The sequence below is a fragment of the Bidens hawaiensis genome, unplaced genomic scaffold, assembly GCF_021521415.1.
Source record: "Bidens hawaiensis isolate Kalapana, Puna unplaced genomic scaffold, B.hawaiensis_p1.1 tig00034242_1, whole genome shotgun sequence".
In the NCBI taxonomy this organism is placed as follows: domain Eukaryota; kingdom Viridiplantae; phylum Streptophyta; class Magnoliopsida; order Asterales; family Asteraceae; genus Bidens; species Bidens hawaiensis.
The window spans coordinates 1-22,921 of record NW_027495918.1 but is presented as its reverse complement, the minus strand read 5'-3'; the positions used below and the strand labels follow the sequence as shown (position 1 = coordinate 22,921).

The following is a 22,921-nucleotide window of genomic DNA, read 5'->3' as shown; positions in this document are numbered from 1 at the left end:
GTTTTTGTGAGTATAAAAAATTTTTGTTGATTAACAAATAGTAGATAACATGTTGAGTATAAATTATCGAGGTGATCATTGTATTAACTTCAATAAAATGTTTAATATTACTAATGATTTTGAAAATCATATACCATTGGTAAATGATCTAATTTTTAACATATAGTGAAGACAACAAAATGCAAATGTTATAAAAGTATGTTTTGAATAGTCAGAGAATTAAAACAATTACGTGTAACAAATTCAAAAAAAACATTTACTTTCCAAACACCATGTATGCTAAAGACTTAGATATCGACATATTACCTTAGAATATAAAATACCAAATTATAAAACAAACCATAAATTCTTACGATATATAAAAATCCAACACAAATCAAATCAAGTTGAAAACATGAGGAAATTGTCTTAGAAAACAAAACACACTCAAACTGAAAGGCAAAAAAAAAACGGTTCAAAGGTTGCATTTATTTTGAGCCACTAACGTCCATCACATATCAACATTTGAGGTGGCAAACAACACTCCTTCATCAACATTCATCTGATTTTTTTATTGGCCTTTAGACACAATAACTTCAATATACGAATCTTGAGAAAACAATCATTCTTAAGCATATCCAGCTCATTAAACATGTTTTTTTTGGCTCCATTGTGTTGTTTGTAATAAAATAATAAGAATATAAACAAAGTATTAAATTAATAATAATTAAAATATATGAACAATATCAATAATATGATTGAATGAAATAATTTGAGTAAATCAAATGAAGCTTACAAAGAAATGTGAAATTGCAGAATTTGATAGCTGAAAAGACGTGGTGTGAAATTTTTTGTGTAAAACTGAAAGTATATAGAGATGGGTAATATCATAAATATTTTTTGTTAGTTAATTTAAAAATAAATGTTATTCTCAATTTCATTCAAGGTAATCAGTTTGCACATAAATTTGAAATTTGAAATATGCAACAAAAATAAGAAAGCTGAACGTTAATCTAATTAATATTGTTATTAATGGTCAAACGGTTTTTAATGTAAAAATGATTTCATAAATATGCAACAAAAATAGGAGAGTTGAAACCTATAAATTATTTAATTATTATTGTTATTAATTGTCAAAACATTTTTTTAAATTTAATGGGTCTAGCAAATTCAATTATGTTATGTTGAATGTAAGTGATTTTTGAATTATTTTATTATCAACAAATTCTTAGAATAAATTGTATTTATGGAAGTTAATCAAATGGACCAATAGAAAACAAACAAAACATATTGTTTTAATAGTATACTAGGGTATTGACCCGTGCACGACACGGGTGTAAATATAGAAATCGTTAAGTAAACACATGTATAATTTCAAACGACAAGTTATTTTTTAATATATTTTTTGAGACAACAACATGATGTTTAATTGTAATTCATATTCATACGCGTACAAAGTACTGAAATACATAAATTTACAAATAATCACTTTACATAATAGAAAGTTTACGAAGAACGTTTGAAACTTTAGAACATAAACTTTAAAAAATTATATCAATAGAAACAAACAAACTTCACTAACATTAGTCTTGAGAGCAAACAAATCATAAAATAAACATCCAGAAAAGATTCCCTATAAGCATCCAAGAATGATTCAGGCTTCTTTCTTCCTAGACCGGGAACACAGTTGATGGATGACATGAACATTAATACAACAATGTAACAAACATAGTGACTAACTGACTACAAATAATGTTTTACATCTCATGTGAAAAAGTCGTACACCCTAATAAACTGAAGCACGTGCAAAGCGCATTTAAGAGTCAAAACCAAATAGAAAGCTTTCTAAAATGGGTTGTTTTGACCAGAATCAAATCGATACGTTTGGGAATGACCCATTTTAGCACAAACCAAGTTGATATCTTCTAAAATTGACCCTGTATGACTCGAACCTAATCAATACGATTTTAAAAAGATCCGTTGAAACACGAACATAATCGATACCTTTTTATGTTAATTTGTTGACCATAACTAAATTTATACCCTTTTAAAATGCCCCATTTTGACCTGAGTCAAATAAATCGAAACATTTATAAAAAGACCCATATTCATAAATGAAAATTGAAATAACACACTTGAAGACTAAGAAAAAAACTAAAGGGTAATACATACAACGTTCTTAGCTTTTGAAATCCTTTACACCAAATGCGAATTCATTAGTATTGTTTATGAATATCCAATATATATATATATATATATATATATATATATATATATATAAAGCTTCAATGACTTTAACTCACTTAAAAGTTAAAACTTATGTGAACCTTTCACTTAATTTGTGAACCAGTCATATTATTTCATTTTTCAATAGACACTAAAACCAAACATCAAACAAAGTAAATACAAATTGAAGCAAAACTAAATTGAAAAAAACCAAAACAAAAAACCTAAATAAAGTCAAATACCAATAAAACTAAAATAAAAATCAAAATAAAACTGAGAAAACTAAAATTGATAAATCTGAAACCATACCAAAAACAAAAACTGTAAAACCGAAACGAAAAACTGAATAAAGTTAAACCCATCTAAAACGAAACTAACACGAAAAAAATAAAATCAAATAGAAACGAAACTGAGACGAAACAAAATTTATAATAACAAAAACCGAATTAGATGAAACCAAAATAAAAAACAACTACCACGAAACTTTGGAAAGAAAACCCAAAGTCATTAAGAAATATATGTATATTAATAGTATACTAAGTTAGAATATGTTAAATGTAATTTAATTTAATTTTGAATTATTTTATTAGTAAGAAATTATGAGAATAAATGTTATTTATGGAAATAGTTATTGATTTAGGTGGTGTTTGTTTTTGCTTAAAACATCTGCATGAGGCTTATATCTGCGGGTTCGCAGACATAAGTTTTTGAAGACTGTTTTTTTTAAATAAGATCTGCAAACTGCTTTTACGGTCTTAAAAAAGAAGTTATTGTTTAACTTTTTCACACATCTTCACACTTCTTAACATCCTATCAAGTACCAACACCTAATATCCAACACCACCACCACCCATCATGCGCCACCACCACCACCACCCACCGTATGCCACCACCCACCACCCACCACCACCGTCCATCACCACCACCACCACCACCTACCCGTCGGCCACAACCATCGTCCACTACCACCACCCACCGTCCGCCACCACCACCCACTACCACCACCTACCATCCACCACCCACCACCACCGCCACCCACCCGTCGGCTACAACCATCGTCCACTACCACCACCCACCACCACCTACCATCCGCCACCAACACCGTCGACCACCCACCATTACCATCCATCACCACCACCACCCACCGTCCCCCACCACCACCCACCACCCACCACCACCACCAACACCTACCACCCACCACCCACCACCACCACCTACCATCCACCACCAACACCATCCACCACCATCGCCGTCCATCACCTCCACCACCCACCGTCCACCTCCTACCACCAACTATTTTACTAGTCTAAAGACGTTAAATGACTTCTATCTACTGTGATATGTATGATAGGTAACTAATTTTCAGCTTATGCAGACGATACCCAGTTTATAAAACAAACATTATTATATTTTCAGATTGCAGACTTTCAGACCACATCTTCAGTTGCAGACATAAAATCAGGTGAAATCAGATTGCAGACAGTTTTTGTCTTCAAAAACAAACAGCACCTAAATAGTATAAGTAGATAAAAGGGAGACCAAATTGAGATAATGCTCAGTTTGTTAGCTTTATTGAAGGAAGGAAAGATAGGTTTTTGCATTCCACATTGGCTGTGTGAAATAACAGACAAGGGGGATTTTAGTATAAAAGCAAACGCCCTGGATTAGAATAAGCATACCTTTCTCGGCTTTTTGGCCAAGATCAAGTGTGGTATGTGGTATCTGTTCTTATCAGTTTAATATATATGATATGTGAGCCGATATTAATCTTATTTTTATGAGGGAAGACCCGCTAAAGTAGCTTGCTGCTTGGGTCTTCATGCGTTGCCTTGGTCTTATACTACTACCATGCCTTGGTCTTACACTACTAACATGGCCTGGCGCACCCCTCCAATCCTCCAATGTATAGTTAAAATCTGTGTAGTTTGTATGTTTCAACCGTCTGAAATTTTCCCTTAGTTAGTTTAATAAGGTCAGGTCTCATGAAGACTGTTTATAAAGTATGGTTCTTTGAGATCCTAATAAAAGTGGTTCCTGAAGATCCGAATGTGTAGCCATGAACATGATCTAATATGGCTTTGGGGAGATAACTAAATTCTTCAATTTGTTGGGTATTGGTAATTGTGGCTTTTAGGATATAATTGAATGTTCTAAATAATAACTTTGTTATACCGCCTTGGTGTTACACCACCACCATGGCCTGACGCATCCTTCCAATATACAATTAAACTTTACTCAAGACATAGGTTGAGTTATAAGGCTGTTTTTGTCTTCTAGAGATTCCTTGTTTAATTTTGACTTTATGCTATGCTGAGATGCCTGAGATTCCTTGTTTAATTTTGAGCTTGAGCTCAAACCAATGCTGGCCCAACTTGTTTAAGGCCCTAGTTATAAAGCTCATTTAATCGTGCTATCTATTTTTTGCTTCTGAGTTTTATTCATAAGTATAGTCTTAAGTCTATGTCTACATTTTATAATTTCCAACGTCTAGTTCACATAAAGCAATAACAGATTAACACACCATCTTATATTTAGAAATTTGAAGATCAGCTTGCTGCTCTTGAAATATCCCTCTAACCTTACTTTCTTTAAGTGCTCGGCATCTGCCTAGACTCTCTACTCTTACGCGCTGGCATTTTTCTCCACAAAACCATTGGTAGAAGAAGCATTGATTCAAAGGAAGTTTTTGTTTGGGTGTTTTAGCGTCTCAAATAATTCATTTGATTTCATTTTTATTTAATGAACGTAAAAGTTCATAGCTGATCAAAGATGGAAGAAACTAAATCTAGCCGTTTAAGGGTGTGTTTGGGATTCCTGATTTAAGGTAAAAAGGCCTTTTTGTGATAAGTTGAAAAGGTCTTATGGCTTTTTAGTAAGAAGTTTCCAAAAAAGTGTTTGGATTAACATAAGACAATAAGTTGTTTTTATAAAGTGTTTGGTTTAACTTATTGATGTAAAATGACCAAAAAGGACATTTTTGTATAAGTGAATAAGTTGGGTGGAATGGAACTTGGAAGGGTGTAATGGGTATTCTAATCTTATAAGGAGATAAGTTAGCAAACTCCAACTTGTTGAAAACCCTTATTTTGGCTTTGTTTATAAGGAGATATGGAAAAGGCCTTATGTGTTCCAAACACTTTGTTAACACAAAAAGAACTTATTCAGCCATCATAAGTCATAAGGAGAGGAAAATAGGGAATCCCAAACACACCCTAAGAGCGACTGATTCTAACATATTTAACAAGTTACTAGTTGCAAAAGATCTAACTGAAGTTACAAAACTCAAGGAGGTTCTTTTAAAGAAACCAAATCTGCTTATATAATAGATACATAAGCAATGAAAGTTATGCATGTTGTGTTTATAAGAGTATGAACCCGACTTATTAAATTTTCATGACATGTTAAAAATATATAGAAGTTACTTTTTCAAGGGACAAACACGTTAATGGAAACAAGAATGTTAGTGTAGTAATCAAAATTTAAATCCAAGCTTTAAGCCCCACACGAGAGTGGTTTAATGTCCTTTTTTAGGTTTGTGCATAACAGTTGTTGAGAGGTTTTCACTTCGTGTCAACAAGAGGTGCAGATACTCGGCAAAGCTAATTCTGACATGCTGCAAATAAACGACCGCATGACCCTCTTTACACGGCTATATAAGCTTAACGGTTGTTTCACCTTTATTAAAAGCCCATTTGGAAGTCATTTGGGTGCAAGTGTTGCACCCCATGATTGCACGAGTTGGTGTGCCGGATCTTAATTTTGAACATCAGCAAGATCACCTTTTCGTTTTTCTCTTATCTTAGTATTCTAGTTTGAATCTGCGTTAAGTTGGTCCTGTGAGATACCCGGTGACCAACCCCAGTTGTAAATTGTGGGAGATCAAGAGTGTTGTTTGCTTGTCAACTTATCGGGGGTGTACTTGATTTCGTTATCATTTATGAATTTGAAAGCATAACTACAAGATCCAAGAACTTTTCATCTCTCTTCCGAATTAATGAAGGCATAGTTTTATCTATAATCTCCAATAAATTTGCTACAATTATATGGTAGTAGATACGGAATAGAGATTCATAAGGAAGATCAAATTCATAGATTGATGTTTACAAGAAACAAGGCAGCTAGCGTTGTTAGCTTTATTTAAGGAAGGAAAGATGGGTTTCTGCATCCCACATCGGCTAAGAGAGCTAACATATAAGGGTTGAGTTTATTATAAAAGCAAAAGCTATGTATTGAGCCAAGCATACCTTTCTCGGCCTTTTGGCTAAGATCAAGTGTAGTATCTGTTCTTATCAGTTTAATATCTGATATGTGAGCCATTGGCTCATTTGATATTAATCTTATTTTTTATGGGGAAAGACCCGTCAAAGTAGCTTGCTGCTTGGGTTTTCATGTGTCGCCTTGGTCTTACACTACCACAACGGCCTGGCGCCCCCCTCCAATATAGTCCAACTTTTTGATTACAGTGTCATGTTTCTAAACAATAGCTTTGGTATACTGTCTTGTATATACTACTGCAGCGTAGGGGAGTTAACTTTCTGGTTCTTAGCAGTTAACAGGAAGCACTGAGCCTCCTGGAGCTTGTGTTATATCAATCGCAACTTGTCTGATTTCAAGTTTATGTCAAAAATCTTTCTACTTGCAAGTTACCATTTGGCATGTTGTGCATATTAATAACGTATAATATTTAGATGGACTGGTTTTTGTTTCAAATTCGAATCTTAAGAATGGTTTGAGTTAAAGCAAATTTCAAATATCTTGGTGGTGCTTCTTTGCAGTCAGTTTATCATCCGGTCCCGATCGGTTATACTGATACGACCCAATACTTACCGACTCCTAGCGGTCCGTTCAAGTTAGACACCTAATCTTGGTCTTGTCCAGTCGCATGATATAACCTAACCAATCTTGGTCTGACCAGTCACGAGTGCTGATTAAGTGCAGTCAATAACAAAGCAAAACGACCAGGCTACTTTTGTGCCTGATAGTCCTAACATGGTTCCAACCGATCTCAGTCCTGGATGGTCCTGGACCATTCGTAATCGGTCCTACATCCCGAACCTTTGATGGAGAAAATAATCTGAACGAATAAGAGCCTGATGTATAATCACAAACCACATTACTCCATGGCTGTCCTTTGTATGATCATAGGTATCAATAACGGTCAGTAAATTATGTCAAAGAACAACACCTTTAACATTAAAATCTAAAATGAGAACAAAGATCCACTAAATAGAATGATCATTTGTGGATAACTATCTGACTAAAACTAGCTTTCAACATTGGTACCGCAGGCAGGTCATATGCCACACCATCAAAGTGGTGATTGCCAAATCATCTATAATCGCTGCATGCGATAATGGTGACCCGAGCCATACTGAAATTACCCATTTTGACCTATTAGTTTCAGTTGGAAGTTTCAACATTTGAAAATAATTATGATGATGATTGTTGTTAATACTCGGGAGCACCTGTCAAATCATACGGCCCGTATGATGTCAAACAAACTCTGCACACCAGAGCTTGTCACATCATACGGCATATGACTTTGTCAGTCAAAAACATCATATGAGCATTTTCTCCATGTCATCTGGCCCGTACATGTCACTGGTGTTTGGATGGTGTGTTAACGGTGCTTGTTTAGTTCTTCCCAATTAGTTATCTTATGAATCTTAGCACATGCCCGTTAAACATTTATCATCGTTATGGATTTTTATCTGAGGCATGTTCACAGATGAATGAATTCAATTCTAGGAATTTCAAAAACATCAAAGAGGAACCAAGATTGATCATGATAAAGGTTTGAAGAAGATTAAGCCGCATGGATTCTTCTCTTTGCTTGCTAAAATACCCGCTGTTTTCGAGGCTAAGGTGTTCTCTCTCAACTGTAAAAATAATCGCTTTTGCTTTCAACTTGAATGTGCAAGTTTTCTTATTAAAATATAATCAACGCTTATCTGATATTGTTAACGTGATCCAGATAAGCGAACTAGCCGCATTATTTTTATGGAATCCTGTATTCCCTGTAAAACCGGACCAAAGCCTCTTCCATGTTCTTTTGTTGCTGTCTAAACACCGCTTGAGTGTGGTCCCAGTGGCCGAATCTTTTAGCTCAAAGGTTGTTGGCTATGTTACCGAGGTAACTAATCATTTTCACAACCCGTATGTGTCCATCTGTACCAATTCTTGCATAATATTAAGTTTCATATTTGTTTATGTAGCATTCAGTAAATCATATACTCCTGCAATCTAGCGGGCTTGAGTGGTTTGACAGCATTGCAGATAAACCATTATCAGATTTCAGGTTCCAAATCCAACATGCAAATTCTTAACTTACCTTAAAATGATCAAAAAGCTAATCTTGAAAGCTACTTGTTAGGTTTGAACACGATGACCAAATTGTTTCGGTCTACAATGATCAAAGCATTGCAGAAGCAGTTGATGTATTATGGAATAAAAAAGTCTGTGCAATTGCAGTAGTGGACCGACAAACGGATAAGCTCATCGGATGCATCAGACTCAGTGACATCCATCATCTTTTGGATGATGATCTCATTTTTAATGAAAGACAGTATGTATTAGTTCTTATCACTTTCCAGTACATCATGATTGATTTAGTTATAACCAGATTTTGGTGTTTTTATTTACAGGGATACAAGCGTTGATCGGTTCATGCACAGAGATACGGGTACAACCAACGATGAGGTGAACCATGAGCTTGGGGCTCTTATATCAGCTGGCACTTTGGCACTGAACAATAAGTTTGAACCGAGAATGGAGTCGCCGGTTACAAACAAAGGGAGCGATACGTTGAAGCAAGTGATGAAGAATATAGCAGAAAAGAAAAGCAACTTTAGTTTTGTTGTGGATGAGAGTGGAAGGGTGAAAGGAATGATAACATTAAGGGATATTCTTATGGAGTTTGCTCCTCCTTGCATGGACTCTAGGATTGATGGTGGTAGTTTCTTTGACATGGCCTTGAAGGAGTCTGGGTGCACCATTAGAGATGGGACCATGGTTCATCTTAAATCAAATGTTTGAACTTAAACCGTATGTTTGATTAGTTGATTCAGCTAGGATGGTGAATTGTATGTTACTTGAGCTTCTAAGGTGGCGTTAATTCACCGTCAATACATGGCATTGACTCTACGGCTTATGTGTACGGATTTATCAATGTTTTGTCGTTTTTGTATAACTTTAAAGTTTAAACCTAGGACATTAGAATGATAGATCGTGAACAATCAGTCAGAGCATTCACAATAAGGAATTCACAATAAGGAGCCACAAAACCCGAAAAGAAAAAAAAAGCATTCTTAGTAAGCTGTCACATCATCAAAATACTATTCTTTAAAAACATCAAAACCTACCCAATTAAGATTCCTAGAAGCATCCCTCATCTGACCTCACACATCACTCTTTTTTTATAGTTTTTGTCAAAGAACATCTTTAAAAAATCTTTAAAAAATGAACACTAAAAATGGCTTCCATAATAGACAAAAACTAATGACATAGAAAAACACAAAAAATAATAATAAAAAAAATGCTATTATGGATAACGATTTCATCGCATGTTCTTATTTTTTATCCTCATAGAAAAAAATGCTATTGAAGAGGTATGTACCCGCCTCAACACCGAGCGAGGCGGGTCAACCCACAAAGATACAGACAAGTGACTTGAAATCAAGACATTATGAAGGCACAAAGCCAAAACCTATGCGCAGGGCGCATATCACATATGCTCAGGCATCATATGCCCAGGCACCACAGATGCTCACGCATCACATATGCTCACGCATATCACACATTCAAACTCATGACCCACTGTTTTTATACTAAGATCCCACCTAATTGATACTCAAAATTAACAGAATCATAATCATAGTAGGGTGTCTAAATAGGCTGTTATAGTAGTATATCTCAACTCTGGATACAACACTGACCCTTCAACACCACCAGCTGCCTTCACTTCGAAACATGTCTGAAACCCTTTCACAAACGCCGCATATATGAAAACCATTTCCATGTTCTCCGGATATGGTGTTTCTACAAACACACCACCTTCTGTTACATACAATCTTTAAAATCCCAGAAAACATACATAAGCTTCTTTTGAATTCACATTACCTTTAATCTTCGTAAGAAGTTCTTCTTCAGAAACATAAATCTTCTCAAGCTTCTTCCCGATCTTCTGTTCCCATATCTCAACTAACTTGTTCATGGAGTATACGTTTCCTGGTGGTCTCAAATATAAAACCTTACTAAGAGTGCGCGGGTCATCCACTGTATTAACTGTGAATGCAGCAACGTCTCTTTCCTTTATGAAAACACCTACAAATTTAATAAAAATACGGGTGTAATTCTTTTTATGTATTCAATTCATGAAATATAGACAGTGATAAACCACAACTTTTCAACTAGGTGTTGTTTCTACATTCACTTAGAATACTCACTCTACTAGTGACAAATTACAAGATTAAAATACAAGATAATGACAACATTAGACACCCCTATTAATTGATATTTGGCCGAAGGGTCTAACATACTAAACACTTTTTTGTTCAAACATTTAAATTTTAATATAAATAACTAACTACAAGTAAGGGAAAACTTCACCCAATAGTGAGCAAGTTTTTCAAGTGTTCCACTTAAAGTCACACAATTTTCATTAACTATTCTAATCTTGAGAATTTTATTAAAAAAGTGACTAAATGGAACATATATGAATCCTAGTTATTATTTAGTGATTCTTTTTCCAAATTTATCTGAAGTAGGAGGTAATAGTAAAGAAAAAACTCACAAAATAATAACCAACTTTCATAAGTATTCAATCTAAGTCAAATTGAAAAATGTAAAATAGTCAGTAAATACTAACCAAGATTCATATGTGTTTCATTGCCTCAATTTAAAAAATGTAAACAATTATAACGCAATTTCACAAGATTGTAACACCAAATGAAAATTGAACAACTTTATAGGAACAAAAAGTCACTTTAGTGGAACATTTGGGAAACTTGGTTACTATTGAGTAAAGTTACCCCAATAACTAATGCATACATCTGACTGAAAAACCGTAAGCAAGTTAGCATTCATGTGGTAAAGAAACATTTTTTAGTTGACTGGCAATTTGATTTGACCCCTTCAACTCATTTGACGAGTTTCCTTTTTAGCTACCGTTTATAAGTTAACGTACTGGAATTACCACCTCTAATTTGCAAGGAAAAATGAGACCATAAAACATACCTTTGACATTTCCATCTCCAAATATGGTGACTTTATCCCTTGGAGGGGACTTGAGGCCCGGTTGAACAAGAGAAGGAATCAAATAACTCATGAAAAAGTTGCAAGAAATGTATGTGTGAGGAATGCCTTCGGCCTCTACAAGTCGTCTAATTTCAGATTTTTTTGAATAAAACCCTTGATCCATTTCGGATATATGAGTTTTATCGGGATCTAATCCAAATTCTGAAGGAATAAATCTCTACAATAATCATGTGTGTTAGTAACAAGTGGCTAAATTAGAGGTGACTATAAACATAAAACATAATGATGATAATAATAATAATAATAATATCATGGGTTGTCATGTCCAACATGTTTACTAAACAGATCATGCTTAGGTTGACCTTTTTAACTTAAGCAGGTCAACGGTCAACCCGCCAACATGTTTAAAATTGGAATAAAAGCAATAACTTTATAAAGTCGACCTGACGACTTGTTTAAAACTAGAATAAAAAAAAAAACTTTATAAGGTCAAGCCGCCGACCCGTATACATCTTGATTACAACATGTCCAACGTGTTTACAAACCGCTAACACGTCTAACTCGATTAAATGTCGTTTTCAAGGCTTCAAGTTACACAATTGTAAGTTTATCCAGGTTAGGGTTGATGCATTTAACAAAAGTGAATATGGATATAAATTAGTTGATTTAAGTATCCTTAATACATCTTTGCAAATGAAAACTTAATTATGAAATGATTTGAAGATGTAATAATACAATAAGACCTGAATGCATCCGGCTTTCTTAATAGCCGAAATGAGAGGCTTCTGATCAAGTATTTGTCTGGAATTCACAGCGCATATCACAACCTTCACCTGCTTCAACGCCTCAACAAGACTCCCTTCATCATGCAACGAACCCTAGATATCAAACATTAATTATGATCAAACCAATTTCACATTCAAACAACAATGACTGACGGTGGTGGTGGTAGAGCTTACGTGGATAACAATTGCACCGGAATCGGTCAGAATTTGAAGCTTCCGGGACTTGGCGGCGTCGGAGAAGGTGGAGGGTCTGACGAGGCAAAATGTAGGGTGAGATGCTTGGAGACTAGCTTTGGCGAGTTCGAAACCTAGTCTGCCGGTTACGCCGATTATTAATATGCTGGATTTTGTATTCTTCGGCTCCGGTGAGTCTTCCATTTTGTCTACGGCGGCGAGGTGAGGTGGTGTCTAATTATGGTTGCTTAGGGATTGATAAAGTAATCCAGATAAATATCTTGGTGTGTCCAGATACTATTAAAAATAAAAAAAATTAACATGATTTATATAACTATTAAAAGTTTCTTTCTACGTTGCCCACCAAATCTTTTAGAAACAAAGTTTAAAACTGTTTATTTTGTTAATAATCAAGGTTACATCTTCTTCAAACTTTACCCATCTAAGTTTTATGAATTTATACTTTTAACATAAGACTTTCAGCATTTTATCTTTGTTCACAAAACTTTTATTTTGATGGTACCGTAACATTCCGACTCGATACCAACCGAGTTATTGTCGTGTCCCCGCCATAACGCGTCGGTCAAAAGCATCTATAGAGAGGGTTTGGATTCTATCGGGTTCATTTGTGAATTAAGTTCTATCCAGTGCAACGCTTGGGATCTTCAACTTGTTTTTAGATATTATCATGTTACATCATGTAGTCGAAACACAAAGAGATTAGACTAATTACTAAACATGAAAAATATCCTTAATTAATGATATAAAAGTTGAATGGTATACACGTAGTTGATAATTTTTATTTTTTATTATTATTTTTTCAAATGGGTTTGGTTTATGATTTTTTTTTGTAGCGTGTGGTATATATTGGATTTAACTGGATTGAGCAACACGAACAATATTAATCCAAGCAATTTTCCTTTTTACACTGTAGACTTTATGAAGTGTAGAAACAATGTGATTTTCAAACCAGATAATAACATTAAACATTTGTTTATACTAGCCTATATTCGTTTAATACTCCAACTCTAATTAGTGGTGAATCCAGGAATTTTTTCCAGGAAGTGCACTATTTGTTGTTTCTCTAGTTTCATAAAGTCGAATAAAAAAAATTTGGGTCGGTTCGACTGTTCGGGTAAGGTTCATCACATAATAAAAATACAATACAATAATATAAAAGACATCGTAATTATAAATTTCAAAAAATACATAATATAAATACAATGATCTTTACGAATTAAAAAAATACCTATAGTTGTTCTCGTCTTTTGAGTTTCAACAACCATAATAACAAAATCGTAGCTTAATCCTTCAATAATAAAATTTAATTGCATCATCTTCATCAATGCAGAAAACATCAAGCATGTATCTTACTAACTTTTCTATATGGTCACAGACAAAAGGTGAAAAGTACATGTTAATCTTCAAAGGACCACAAGGTTTGATTTACATTCAAGTTTATTGTTAAGTGAAGAGTTTGATTATTTGATACTCGTCTACTATGCTACTTAAGTTTAAGAAAATCAAGGTGACCGAAAACACAAATAAAGAAACTAATACGGGAGGAGGAATACAATAGGAAAATACGCTACATAGATGCATCACTGCTATGTTTTCATACATAACAATATTAGACAACCTAAATGCACACTATAGCACATTATGTTTATATAAAAAAATTAAAAATCCGGCCAGTATCAAGACTCGAACACGGTTAGTGATTGTGCTCCAATTTTATAAGGGGTGCACTCCATATTTTATATATAGCAATACATTATGATTTCGAAACTCAGGGGATTCTCGTACACCCCCTAACTTCTATGTAAATCAGTCCCTGATTCTAACTCCTAATAATACTCAAACATATAATAAACGTTATATTTTGCATATAACTCTAGTAATCATATCTTCTTACAATAAATTAATAATATAATTTAGTGTCTACTATTTATTATCTTATTTTATTTTTATTCAATTCAACATTTCTACTACTTGATTGATCATATTTAATCTTGTTCACGTGTTAAATCAAAGATTATATTTTTGATTGATGTGTGAAATAGGAGATGATAATTCATAAGTTTGAGAGTTAAAACCTGGTGTTAAAAATAATAATTTTGTGATGAGAAATTGAGAATGAATCTATGTCATCACTTTGAAATTACGGGTGTCACCATGGGTCAGGTCAAAATATTATTAACCAATAAACGACTTACTGTTTAGGGGCAGGGATGACTTTTACTAACCAACACGCTTCCTTCCTCTTCAGATCCAACCAAACCAAACCAAACCAAACCAAACCAAACAACAGAATGAGTTTCCGAATGCAAACTCTCAAGGAAGAACAAGAGTACAGCTGGACCCAGAAGGACTCCACCGACGGCCGTGAAATCCTCATCGCCGTCGATCACGGCCCCAAGTCCAAGCACGCCTTCGACTGGGCACTCCTCCACTTCTGCCGCCCCGGCGACACCGTTCATCTCCTGCACTCTGTCTCCAGTAAGTTGAATATAGTACAGCACCGCACCAATTGATCACTATTATGATTATTCAGATAATAACATCTTTTATACGTGTGCCGTTGTAATTAGGTTTAAAAAACAATATTGTTTGCGATGCATCACAGACGCTCATGGATAAACTCTCTGCTGAGGCTTTGAAGGTTTCTAAGGTCAGTAACTTATTTAATTTATTTATGCTCAACATGATTCTGCTTTTTCTCTATTCGATAATAATAATAATAATAATTATAATAATAAAGAATTCATAATCACTAGGATTTCATCTCGCTGTATTGCCAAGGCCTAGTGACCATTAAGGCTGCTGTGATTGTATAAATATGATACCTGTTGGCCGAATAATTACTTGATGCTTCTCAAGTTGGTGGGCCGGCAGGTGTAACTCTAATAACGGGTGGGATTTAGATTATTAGTTTTCTTGTTCGACAAAGTTTGGGTGAGTCTATTAATATATTTTTTGCAAGTTAGGGTTATTCATAGGAGATTGTAATTGATGTTTTTGAGTTATAAGTTCTTGATAATAAATATTGGGGAGTTATTCAGTAAATTCTTGTTTGGTGTTTCTTATCGATTCGGGACTTGAAAACCATCCTGTTGCAAACCTCGGAGTTCTGAAGTACGTGGCTAGAGTTTAAGACAATTCTGTCTATTTTTAATCTATGTGCTCTATTTTATTGCTTTTTTCTTTTTACAAAAGACAATATCATGTAACCCAACAGCTACTAAAGACTCAGCTTCAAGTTGACCTTGGGATAAAGTCGAACACCATGTAATGTAGCACATATGTGCGTTTATATATTTGTGCATTTTAATATAACTATGTGCCTCACGCAGTGTGTAATGTGATCGATGTTGGGAAAATGTGTGATGGGAAACTTTGTTATTTTGTTGGCTGTTGCACTTTACTCGTCAACTTGTCATAATAAATAACTGTTATTTTGTTCTCTGCCTAACTCTGATAGGAAACTTTTAATGGAATAAGCACTTCGCTTGCTTCTGCAATGACCACCAAATCTGCATCAATGGAACCTTCAAAGATATTTTTTTTTGTCTGTAATATAATGCTACTTTTCCTTTCAAGTAATGTAACAACCACTTAACTGCCTCCTAATGCTTCATGCCTGAATTTTGACATGCATCTGCTAAGTTCTCTAGTACTTTCCCATTTTACTTTTCACGAGATAGCTTTAAAGTGCCTTATGCTCTTTCTCTGGTTATGCTCATGCCAAGTGTCTTCCTTGCAGCCCCAAAAGGTCTTTCTTTTCAAAATACTGTGATAATTGCCTCTTTATTCTGTTGATTTTTTCATGTCAGGTTTTGCTATCAACATGTTATCAAGATGCAACAAAAGTATAATGTAAGAGGGATGGCATTTCTTCAAATAACAATAGTGCCGTCATCATTCTCTTCTTAAACCCTGAATACAGCTGCTTCTTTTCAAGTGTGGTGAACCCATCTATTCTTTTATAGCCTGCTCCACTGTAGATTCTTTTGAACACAAGGCTTCTGAATTAGACTTTTCACTATAGGTGGCAATCATGACCCATTCTTCATAGAATGGGTTGATTTGGGCAAAACTAACTTGTATATGGGTTCATTTGGGTCACCTCAAATTAGTCAACGGGTCAATTTGGGTCTGCTCAAATTAGTCAACTGTTAAAATGGGTAACAAACAAAGATACCCTGTATAGTTCCACTCATAGCATAAGCTATTGGTAGGGTCTAAAGAGAGTGTGATGGGGGCAAACTGTCAAAACGGGTGCTTTTATAAAACTTCAAAAAGGGTCCAAATGGGTTAACAACACCCATGACCATTGTTGTCTCCACCACCTACTCCATCGTTGCTGTCATCACTCCACCATCGCCACCAACATGCACACTGCCGTTTCCACCTCACTACTACTCACTGCCATCATCACCACTGTTGCCTCTATCTCCGGTTGCTGGTTAACAAATTTTGCCCAGAACATCTTTGGCATCCTTACTTCTTGTGACCATTCTGCATATTGATGACCTAGTAATGTACCATGTCCCTGGCTATATGCTCTTGATGACTTTGGTTTACAAATTTGTTGTAGCTATACAAGGAATTTCTCCCATGTCACGTTATATGCTCTTGATTTCCAGGATCTAATTATTTATTTTGTTTAACAAAGAGTGTTTTGTACTCATTAGAATCTCATGTCCTGATAATAAGGTTTAGTGGTAACTAAGAAATAGAGGTTGTTAACTAATGTATAATTACTTAGATTTTTGGAATAAGACAATTTGCTACATGAAGACTATGTGTCTATGTGAGTTGTATATGAACCGAGTTAGTACGTTATTTAATTTCTCTAACCAAGTAATTAGTTCCACCATCAGAGTACTCGATTCTAAGTTGACAATTTTCTGACTTTGTTCATGAATTTTATACTTTTACTTGAAAACAGGTAAAAATAGTGACGCGGATAGTGCAAGGAGATGCGGGTAAGTCAATTTGCAAGGAAGCAGAAAAAGTGAAGCCTATAGCAGTTGTCATGGGTACAAGAGGCCGGAGCTTGATGAAAAGGTATTCTTAGAGGTTGCTAAATGGGTGGGTTTGTAAGGGGTTCGGGTTAATATTGGATCGGGTTGACCTGAAACACATTCTTTTTTCCTTCTCTTACTCTACTTGTATCCTTTTCTTTTTTGCTTCATGTATTTAGTGTATTGCAAGGAAGTGTGAGTGAGTATTGCTTCCACAACTGCAAAGCAGCACCTGTCATAATTGTTCCTGGAATAGGTATGATATCTGAATCTTCTTTACTTATTCATTTGTTCTTTTCTCTGTTATAAATTAATCATAGATAAATGTGTTCTAATTTGTTTATTATACGAGAACAGTAGAATCTGGGGAAGAGTCATGAAGAGTTGCTTCTCTGCAATATATGTCTGTATGGATTAGAAGTAAACAGTGATTACTTGCGAAATTGATTGTTTTACTTCATTTGTACATTATGTGTGTAGTATTTTAATTATAAGTATTGTGTATGCTATTATTATGTAAGGATCTATATATAAATTATTGCTTGATGTCTGTATTATATTATTACTGGGTAACATTAGGAAGTGATTACTGATTAGGTTGTCTGCACTAGAGAACGTGACATAGTTTGTGACAAATGGTCCTAAAATATCTTTTTTCTGAAGAGGTTGACTAGAGAAAGGGACCATCTAGATGCCATAGGTATTTAGAATTCGATACGCGAGTCCTATTACTTCTGCGAACGCTTGTGTTCATGTCTGATGTCTCAACAACAACTTGTTAATCAGACGTTCCAACTTCCTCGGCGTTTGTTTGTAGTTCTTGAATTTCTTCAAGATCCACAATATTATCTCCAGTTCCTTGATCGAGAATTTCCTTCTCGAGAAAGTGGCCCTTCCTTTTGCTAGAAATCACATTTGTATCAAGATGGAAGAAATAATATCCACTTTGGTTATAGTATCCGACGAAAACAACTTTTACACCGCGAGGATCGAGCTTATCATCAGAGTCATTAGTGACATAAGCATCACATCCCCATACTCTAAGGAAAGACAAATTGGGCTTTCGCCCATGCCATATATCATATGGGATTTTGCTTACCTTTTTAGTTGGAGCCAGATTGACAATGAGGGTGGCGGTCAAAAGGGCAAAGCTCCAAAAGGAGTGATGTAAGTTAGTTCTACACATCATTGATCGGACCATGTTTAGCAGGGTTCGATTTCTCCTCTTGCTCACGCCATTGTGTTGGGGTGTGCCAGGTGGAGTAAGCTGTGAAACAATTCCACGCTCTTTCAGATGATGTATGAATTCTGAGCTGAGATACTCTCCGCCTCGATCTAATCGAAGCATTTTAATAGTTTTCCCGAGTTGGTTTTCCGCTTCGTTTTGAAACTCTTTAAAATTTTCAAAAGTTTCATGTTTGTGTTTCATAAGATACACATAAGCATATCGACTGTAATCGTCAATAAAAGAAACGAAGTATCTTTCATGATTCCGAGACATGGTTCTGAAAGGACCGCATACATCAGTATGTATGATTCCTAGCAGATCCTTTGCTCATTCATTCTTTTGAGTGAAGGAGCCTTTGGCGAGTTTGCCAGCTAAGCAGGATTCGCAATCATCAAAAGAGTCTGGTCCTGTGGATTCAAGAATCCCTTTGGATTGGAGTCTCTTAACTCGTGCTTTGCTTATGTGGCCAAGTCGGTAATGCCATAGAAATGAATCATTGATGTCAGATCTGATACGTTTAGAAAGATTATATACGTTATTGTTTATTTGAACATCAACCTCATAAATACCATTTCGAGGCTTAGCTTCAAAATAAAAGATATCATTCAAGTAGGCAGAAATAGCATTAATATTAAAAATGTACTTAAATCCTTGTTCAAATAGTAAAGAAATTGAAATAATGTTTCTGGTCAAACCAGGTGCAAACAAACAGTTATCCTAAGTAACTACAAGGCCAGACGGACAAGCAAAACGATATGTGCTAGTTGCAAGAACTGGGACTCTCTTCCCATCACCAACGATGAGTTCCATGCTACCTTGTTTCAGTTTCTTCCAGTTTTCAGGCTCCTGCAAGACATTAACGATGTGGTAACCACATCCGGTATCAAATACCCACGTGTTGCCAGAGACAGTGAAAAGTTCAATAACGTAAACAGAAATACCTTTAGAGGAGCTTTCACCATTGGTCCTCTGCCTTTTCAGCTATGCAAGGTAGTCGGGACAATTACGTTTCCAGTGTCCCATTTTGTTGCACTTGTAGCACTGGCGCTCCTCAGGAGGCGGCGATGGTAACTTTGCAACACCTTTCTTAGTGTTGGTGGCATTCCTGGCAGCAATAGTAACCTTTTACCGTTATGACCCCAGTTCTTGGGTTTAGGCTTGACAACACCAGCAGATCGAACCATAAGTACTTGATTGTTTTTAGCGGGAATATTCATCCCAGCCGTCTTGAGCATTCCATGAAGCTCCGGCACTGTCTTCACCCAGCCATTCATATTGAAATTCATTACGAACTGGTCGTAAAATCTGGGAAGAGAGTTCAGGATGAAATCCGCTGTCATTTCATCTGACAGGGGATAATCAAGTTTCCTTAGTTGTTCGATGTACCCTTTCATCTTGACGACATGCGCACTAACAGGTGATCCCTGTTCCATTCTGCAGCTGATAAGCTGCTTCATGGTGTCATAGAGTTCTTGACGGGCTTGTTTCTGGAACATGCCCTTGAGTTGCTCAAGCATCTCATAGGCACCAAAATATTCCAAGCCTTTTGCAAGCTCGTAAGACATGGTGGCTAGCATGATACAGGCGACTTCAACCGAGTCGTCCATATGCTTGCCAAGAACCCTCTTGGCATCAGCAGTATTGTTTTCAGGCTCGGTTGGAACAGGTCCATCGAGAACAAAGTGCTTCTTTGCCATCTTGAGAACAAGTCCCAAGTTGCGGTGCCACTCAGGAAAGTTGGTGCCATTCAACTTTTCTTTCTCAAGGATAGCCTTGAGAGTGAATGAGGAGTTATTATCAGTAGACATCTGTTTAAAATAAGCAAAAGTAAATTTTATTAGTATTTTCGATTTTTTAATCCTATTATAGTGACCCAATAACATTAGTAAATAGGAACTTGAGAATCTGGCTTCCAGTTACTAATAGCAGCTGTAGCACACAACATTAGTAAGTAGTTAGGCAGACAGACAACGATTGCCAATTGTGAATAGAGCACAACTCTCGTTTATGAGGCCTGTTAAGACAACATTTGCCTAAGTAGATACGTTTAGCCTCATCTATGCCCACCTTAGTCTCAAGACATCTGTAGCACGTAACAAGAGAGTAAAGTAATAGTCGCCCTAGTATAGTCACTTGTGAAAGAGCCGGATGTGTCAACGAAACCCTTTCACCTTGAAAGGATAGGCTAGAAATCAAGTGCGGTGCTGTAGCTCCAAACACTTGAAGTTTTCGCAGTATGCCTCAAGTGTGACTTATAATAGGATGACATAGACTATTGATTTAAATTGGGATTAATTTTAAATATTACCGAATAGAGTAAAAGTCCAGTTTTACTTTATTGATCAAGACAACTTGATGAACCCTTTCATCTCTCAGGACACTTAGTTTTATATAACCTATTAAAACTAAGTTTGTCACGATAATACCAACCAATTTTAAGTTAATAGTTTTACCTATTAAGTTATTTGTTATGGAAAATTAAATTTAGTTTAATTTTGCAAAACTTGATTGGTTAATTTATTTTAATATATTTGGTATTAGGTTGGTGGTATTATAATCCTATTATAATCAAGCAAGCAACCAAAATCGCAAACAGAATATGTAAATCATAAATGGCCATGATTAGTGATTGATCTTGCTAGAGCCTATTATCAAGATCAATCGGGTCAAGGGGTCACAACACAAAACAACCACAAGGATGGACTCTTGGTGCATCCCGTCATCTTTGGTAACTCCCACTGACTTCAAGAACTCCATGAGCTCGTCATCGTCCTTGGTTTTCTTCGGGTCTTCTTTACAAAATTACACTAATACAAGTAATGAAAAACTAAACCCTATCTATTACAATTTTGAACCATCAAGGTGGCCAAAAACCATAAAATAAAACCGAAAACTAAATACAACTTTTGAACCATCTATATGGTCAAAATAAAATCATTCACCAAACAAACAAGGTCGGGCCATATTTACATATTCAACGAAAAATAAGTCGGGCAATATTTTTGTCAAATAAAATAAATAAAATTTTTGACCAAACTAGAATTGCCCTAATATTTTATCTAGATCAAAAACATCAACTACCTTGAAGTTTATGATGTAGAACCGGTGAAAATACCGGATTTGACTCGTATATTGTAACCAAAGCTCTGATACCACTGTTGGGTTTCAGTGGTGAGCAGTTAAAATTTTGTTTATTAAAACCGGTTCAATAAACGTGGTTAATAATAATTAATCTTATTAATTATAGTTATACGCAGCAGAAGGGATATAATTAATCGGCACCGAAACTAAACCCGACAGGATCCGGTTACAGAAAACGAGTACGAGTCAAAACATTAAATATATAATTAAACTAATGATATATTTAAGTTTACCTCGGTTAATAAATAACCGGTTGAGACACCAAAGGCTAACGAACCAAGCTAGGTGACACAACGAAATCAACGACCAACGGTGGCGGTGCACGACGGCAACGGCATTGGTGGTGGTGTGCGGCAGCGGCTGGAGGCGCGGTCGGTGGCAGCGGATAGCGACTGGTCAGCGGCGGCAGGTGGCGGCGGCACCGGTGGACAGGCTGGCAGCGACTGGTCATGCGCCGGCGGTGAAGCAACGGCGGTGGAGCAGGTGGCCGACAACTAGGGTGGAGGAAGAAGGAGATGGACTTGTCAGGATTAGGTTCATGTTATAAAATATTATATATTTATAACCCCTCAATTAGGTTTAACTAATCTAATTAGTTATATACCTAATGGGCCAATAAGTCCATGTCTTGTTTCAAAGCTCGTTCCATGTAATTTTATCTTGTTAAAGTGTCTAACCCGGTTAACTAACTTTAGCGGGTTTATGGTTCGTTACCTCACGGTGTAACTCTCACGGGTCATAACCCGGTTGGCCGTATTGACTTACCCGAATCGGTCCATAATTCCAACAGATGTATGATTTCCTTGGTAATATTAGGCATTTCTTCGAATCAAATCAAGACAAATAATACACATATAGCAAGAAATAATCATTTTATTCGTTAGTTGCGGTAGTAACCAAATTTTGTAAGTGTTCTTGGTTATTTCCTTATTTGTTCTAAATCTCACTTTAATTATGTGCTGTCGAGTGTTTGGTTCAATGTATTAACTTCGATATACTTGAAATAAGAGCAAACTGGATTTCAATTGTGTAATTAACCGTAGTTACTATATAGATATAAGACTTGCTTTGTTACGCGCTAATAAGTTTACGTTGCTATGAATTGA

At 35.7% G+C, this 22,921-nt stretch overlaps 2 protein-coding genes, 2 non-coding genes and 1 pseudogene across 4 annotated transcripts; 4 read left to right on the top strand and 1 right to left on the bottom strand.

Moving 5' to 3' along the window:
- Nucleotides 1-9,240, top strand: part of LOC143585950 (SNF1-related protein kinase regulatory subunit gamma-1-like) — a 37,043-nt pseudogene extending 27,803 nt beyond the window's left edge.
- LOC143585969 (U2 spliceosomal RNA) lies at nucleotides 3,881-4,072 on the top strand. The gene has a single exon (XR_013144629.1). It is a non-coding gene; the product is annotated as a U2 spliceosomal RNA (small nuclear RNA).
- LOC143585967 (U2 spliceosomal RNA) lies at nucleotides 6,446-6,641 on the top strand. The gene has a single exon (XR_013144628.1). It is a non-coding gene; the product is annotated as a U2 spliceosomal RNA (small nuclear RNA).
- Nucleotides 9,241-10,055: 815 nt separating the features above from the next.
- On the bottom strand, nucleotides 10,056-12,623 carry LOC143585954 (putative pinoresinol-lariciresinol reductase 3). The gene is made up of 5 exons (XM_077067616.1): nucleotides 12,420-12,623; nucleotides 12,204-12,338; nucleotides 11,440-11,677; nucleotides 10,324-10,527; nucleotides 10,056-10,242 (listed from the first exon to the last, which is right to left on the bottom strand). Exons 1-5 carry the CDS (start codon nucleotides 12,621-12,623, stop codon nucleotides 10,076-10,078), a joined length of 948 nt encoding a protein of 315 aa, XP_076923731.1. The 3' UTR covers nucleotides 10,056-10,075.
- Nucleotides 12,624-14,720: 2,097 nt separating this feature from the next.
- LOC143585951 (universal stress protein PHOS32-like) lies at nucleotides 14,721-18,008 on the top strand. The gene is made up of 5 exons (XM_077067615.1): nucleotides 14,721-14,918; nucleotides 15,011-15,090; nucleotides 17,371-17,489; nucleotides 17,626-17,702; nucleotides 17,804-18,008. Exons 1-5 carry the CDS (start codon nucleotides 14,732-14,734, stop codon nucleotides 17,824-17,826), a joined length of 486 nt encoding a protein of 161 aa, XP_076923730.1. The 5' UTR covers nucleotides 14,721-14,731; the 3' UTR covers nucleotides 17,827-18,008.
- The last annotated feature ends 4,913 nt before the right edge of the window (nucleotides 18,009-22,921 follow it).

Coding starts and splice junctions, on each gene's coding strand:
- LOC143585954 (XM_077067616.1), bottom strand. CDS start 12,623: ATGGAAGACTCACCGGAGCCGAAGAATACAAAATCCAGCATATTAATA. Junction 12,339..12,419: donor CCGGTGCAATTGTTATCCAC/GTAAGCTCTACC, acceptor TTTGATATCTAG/GGTTCGTTGCATGATGAAGG. Junction 11,678..12,203: donor AGAAAGCCGGATGCATTCAG/GTCTTATTGTAT, acceptor TGATTATTGTAG/AGATTTATTCCTTCAGAATT.
- LOC143585951 (XM_077067615.1), top strand. CDS start 14,732: ATGAGTTTCCGAATGCAAACTCTCAAGGAAGAACAAGAGTACAGCTGG. Junction 17,490..17,625: donor GGCCGGAGCTTGATGAAAAG/GTATTCTTAGAG, acceptor TCATGTATTTAG/TGTATTGCAAGGAAGTGTGA. Junction 17,703..17,803: donor CATAATTGTTCCTGGAATAG/GTATGATATCTG, acceptor ATACGAGAACAG/TAGAATCTGGGGAAGAGTCA.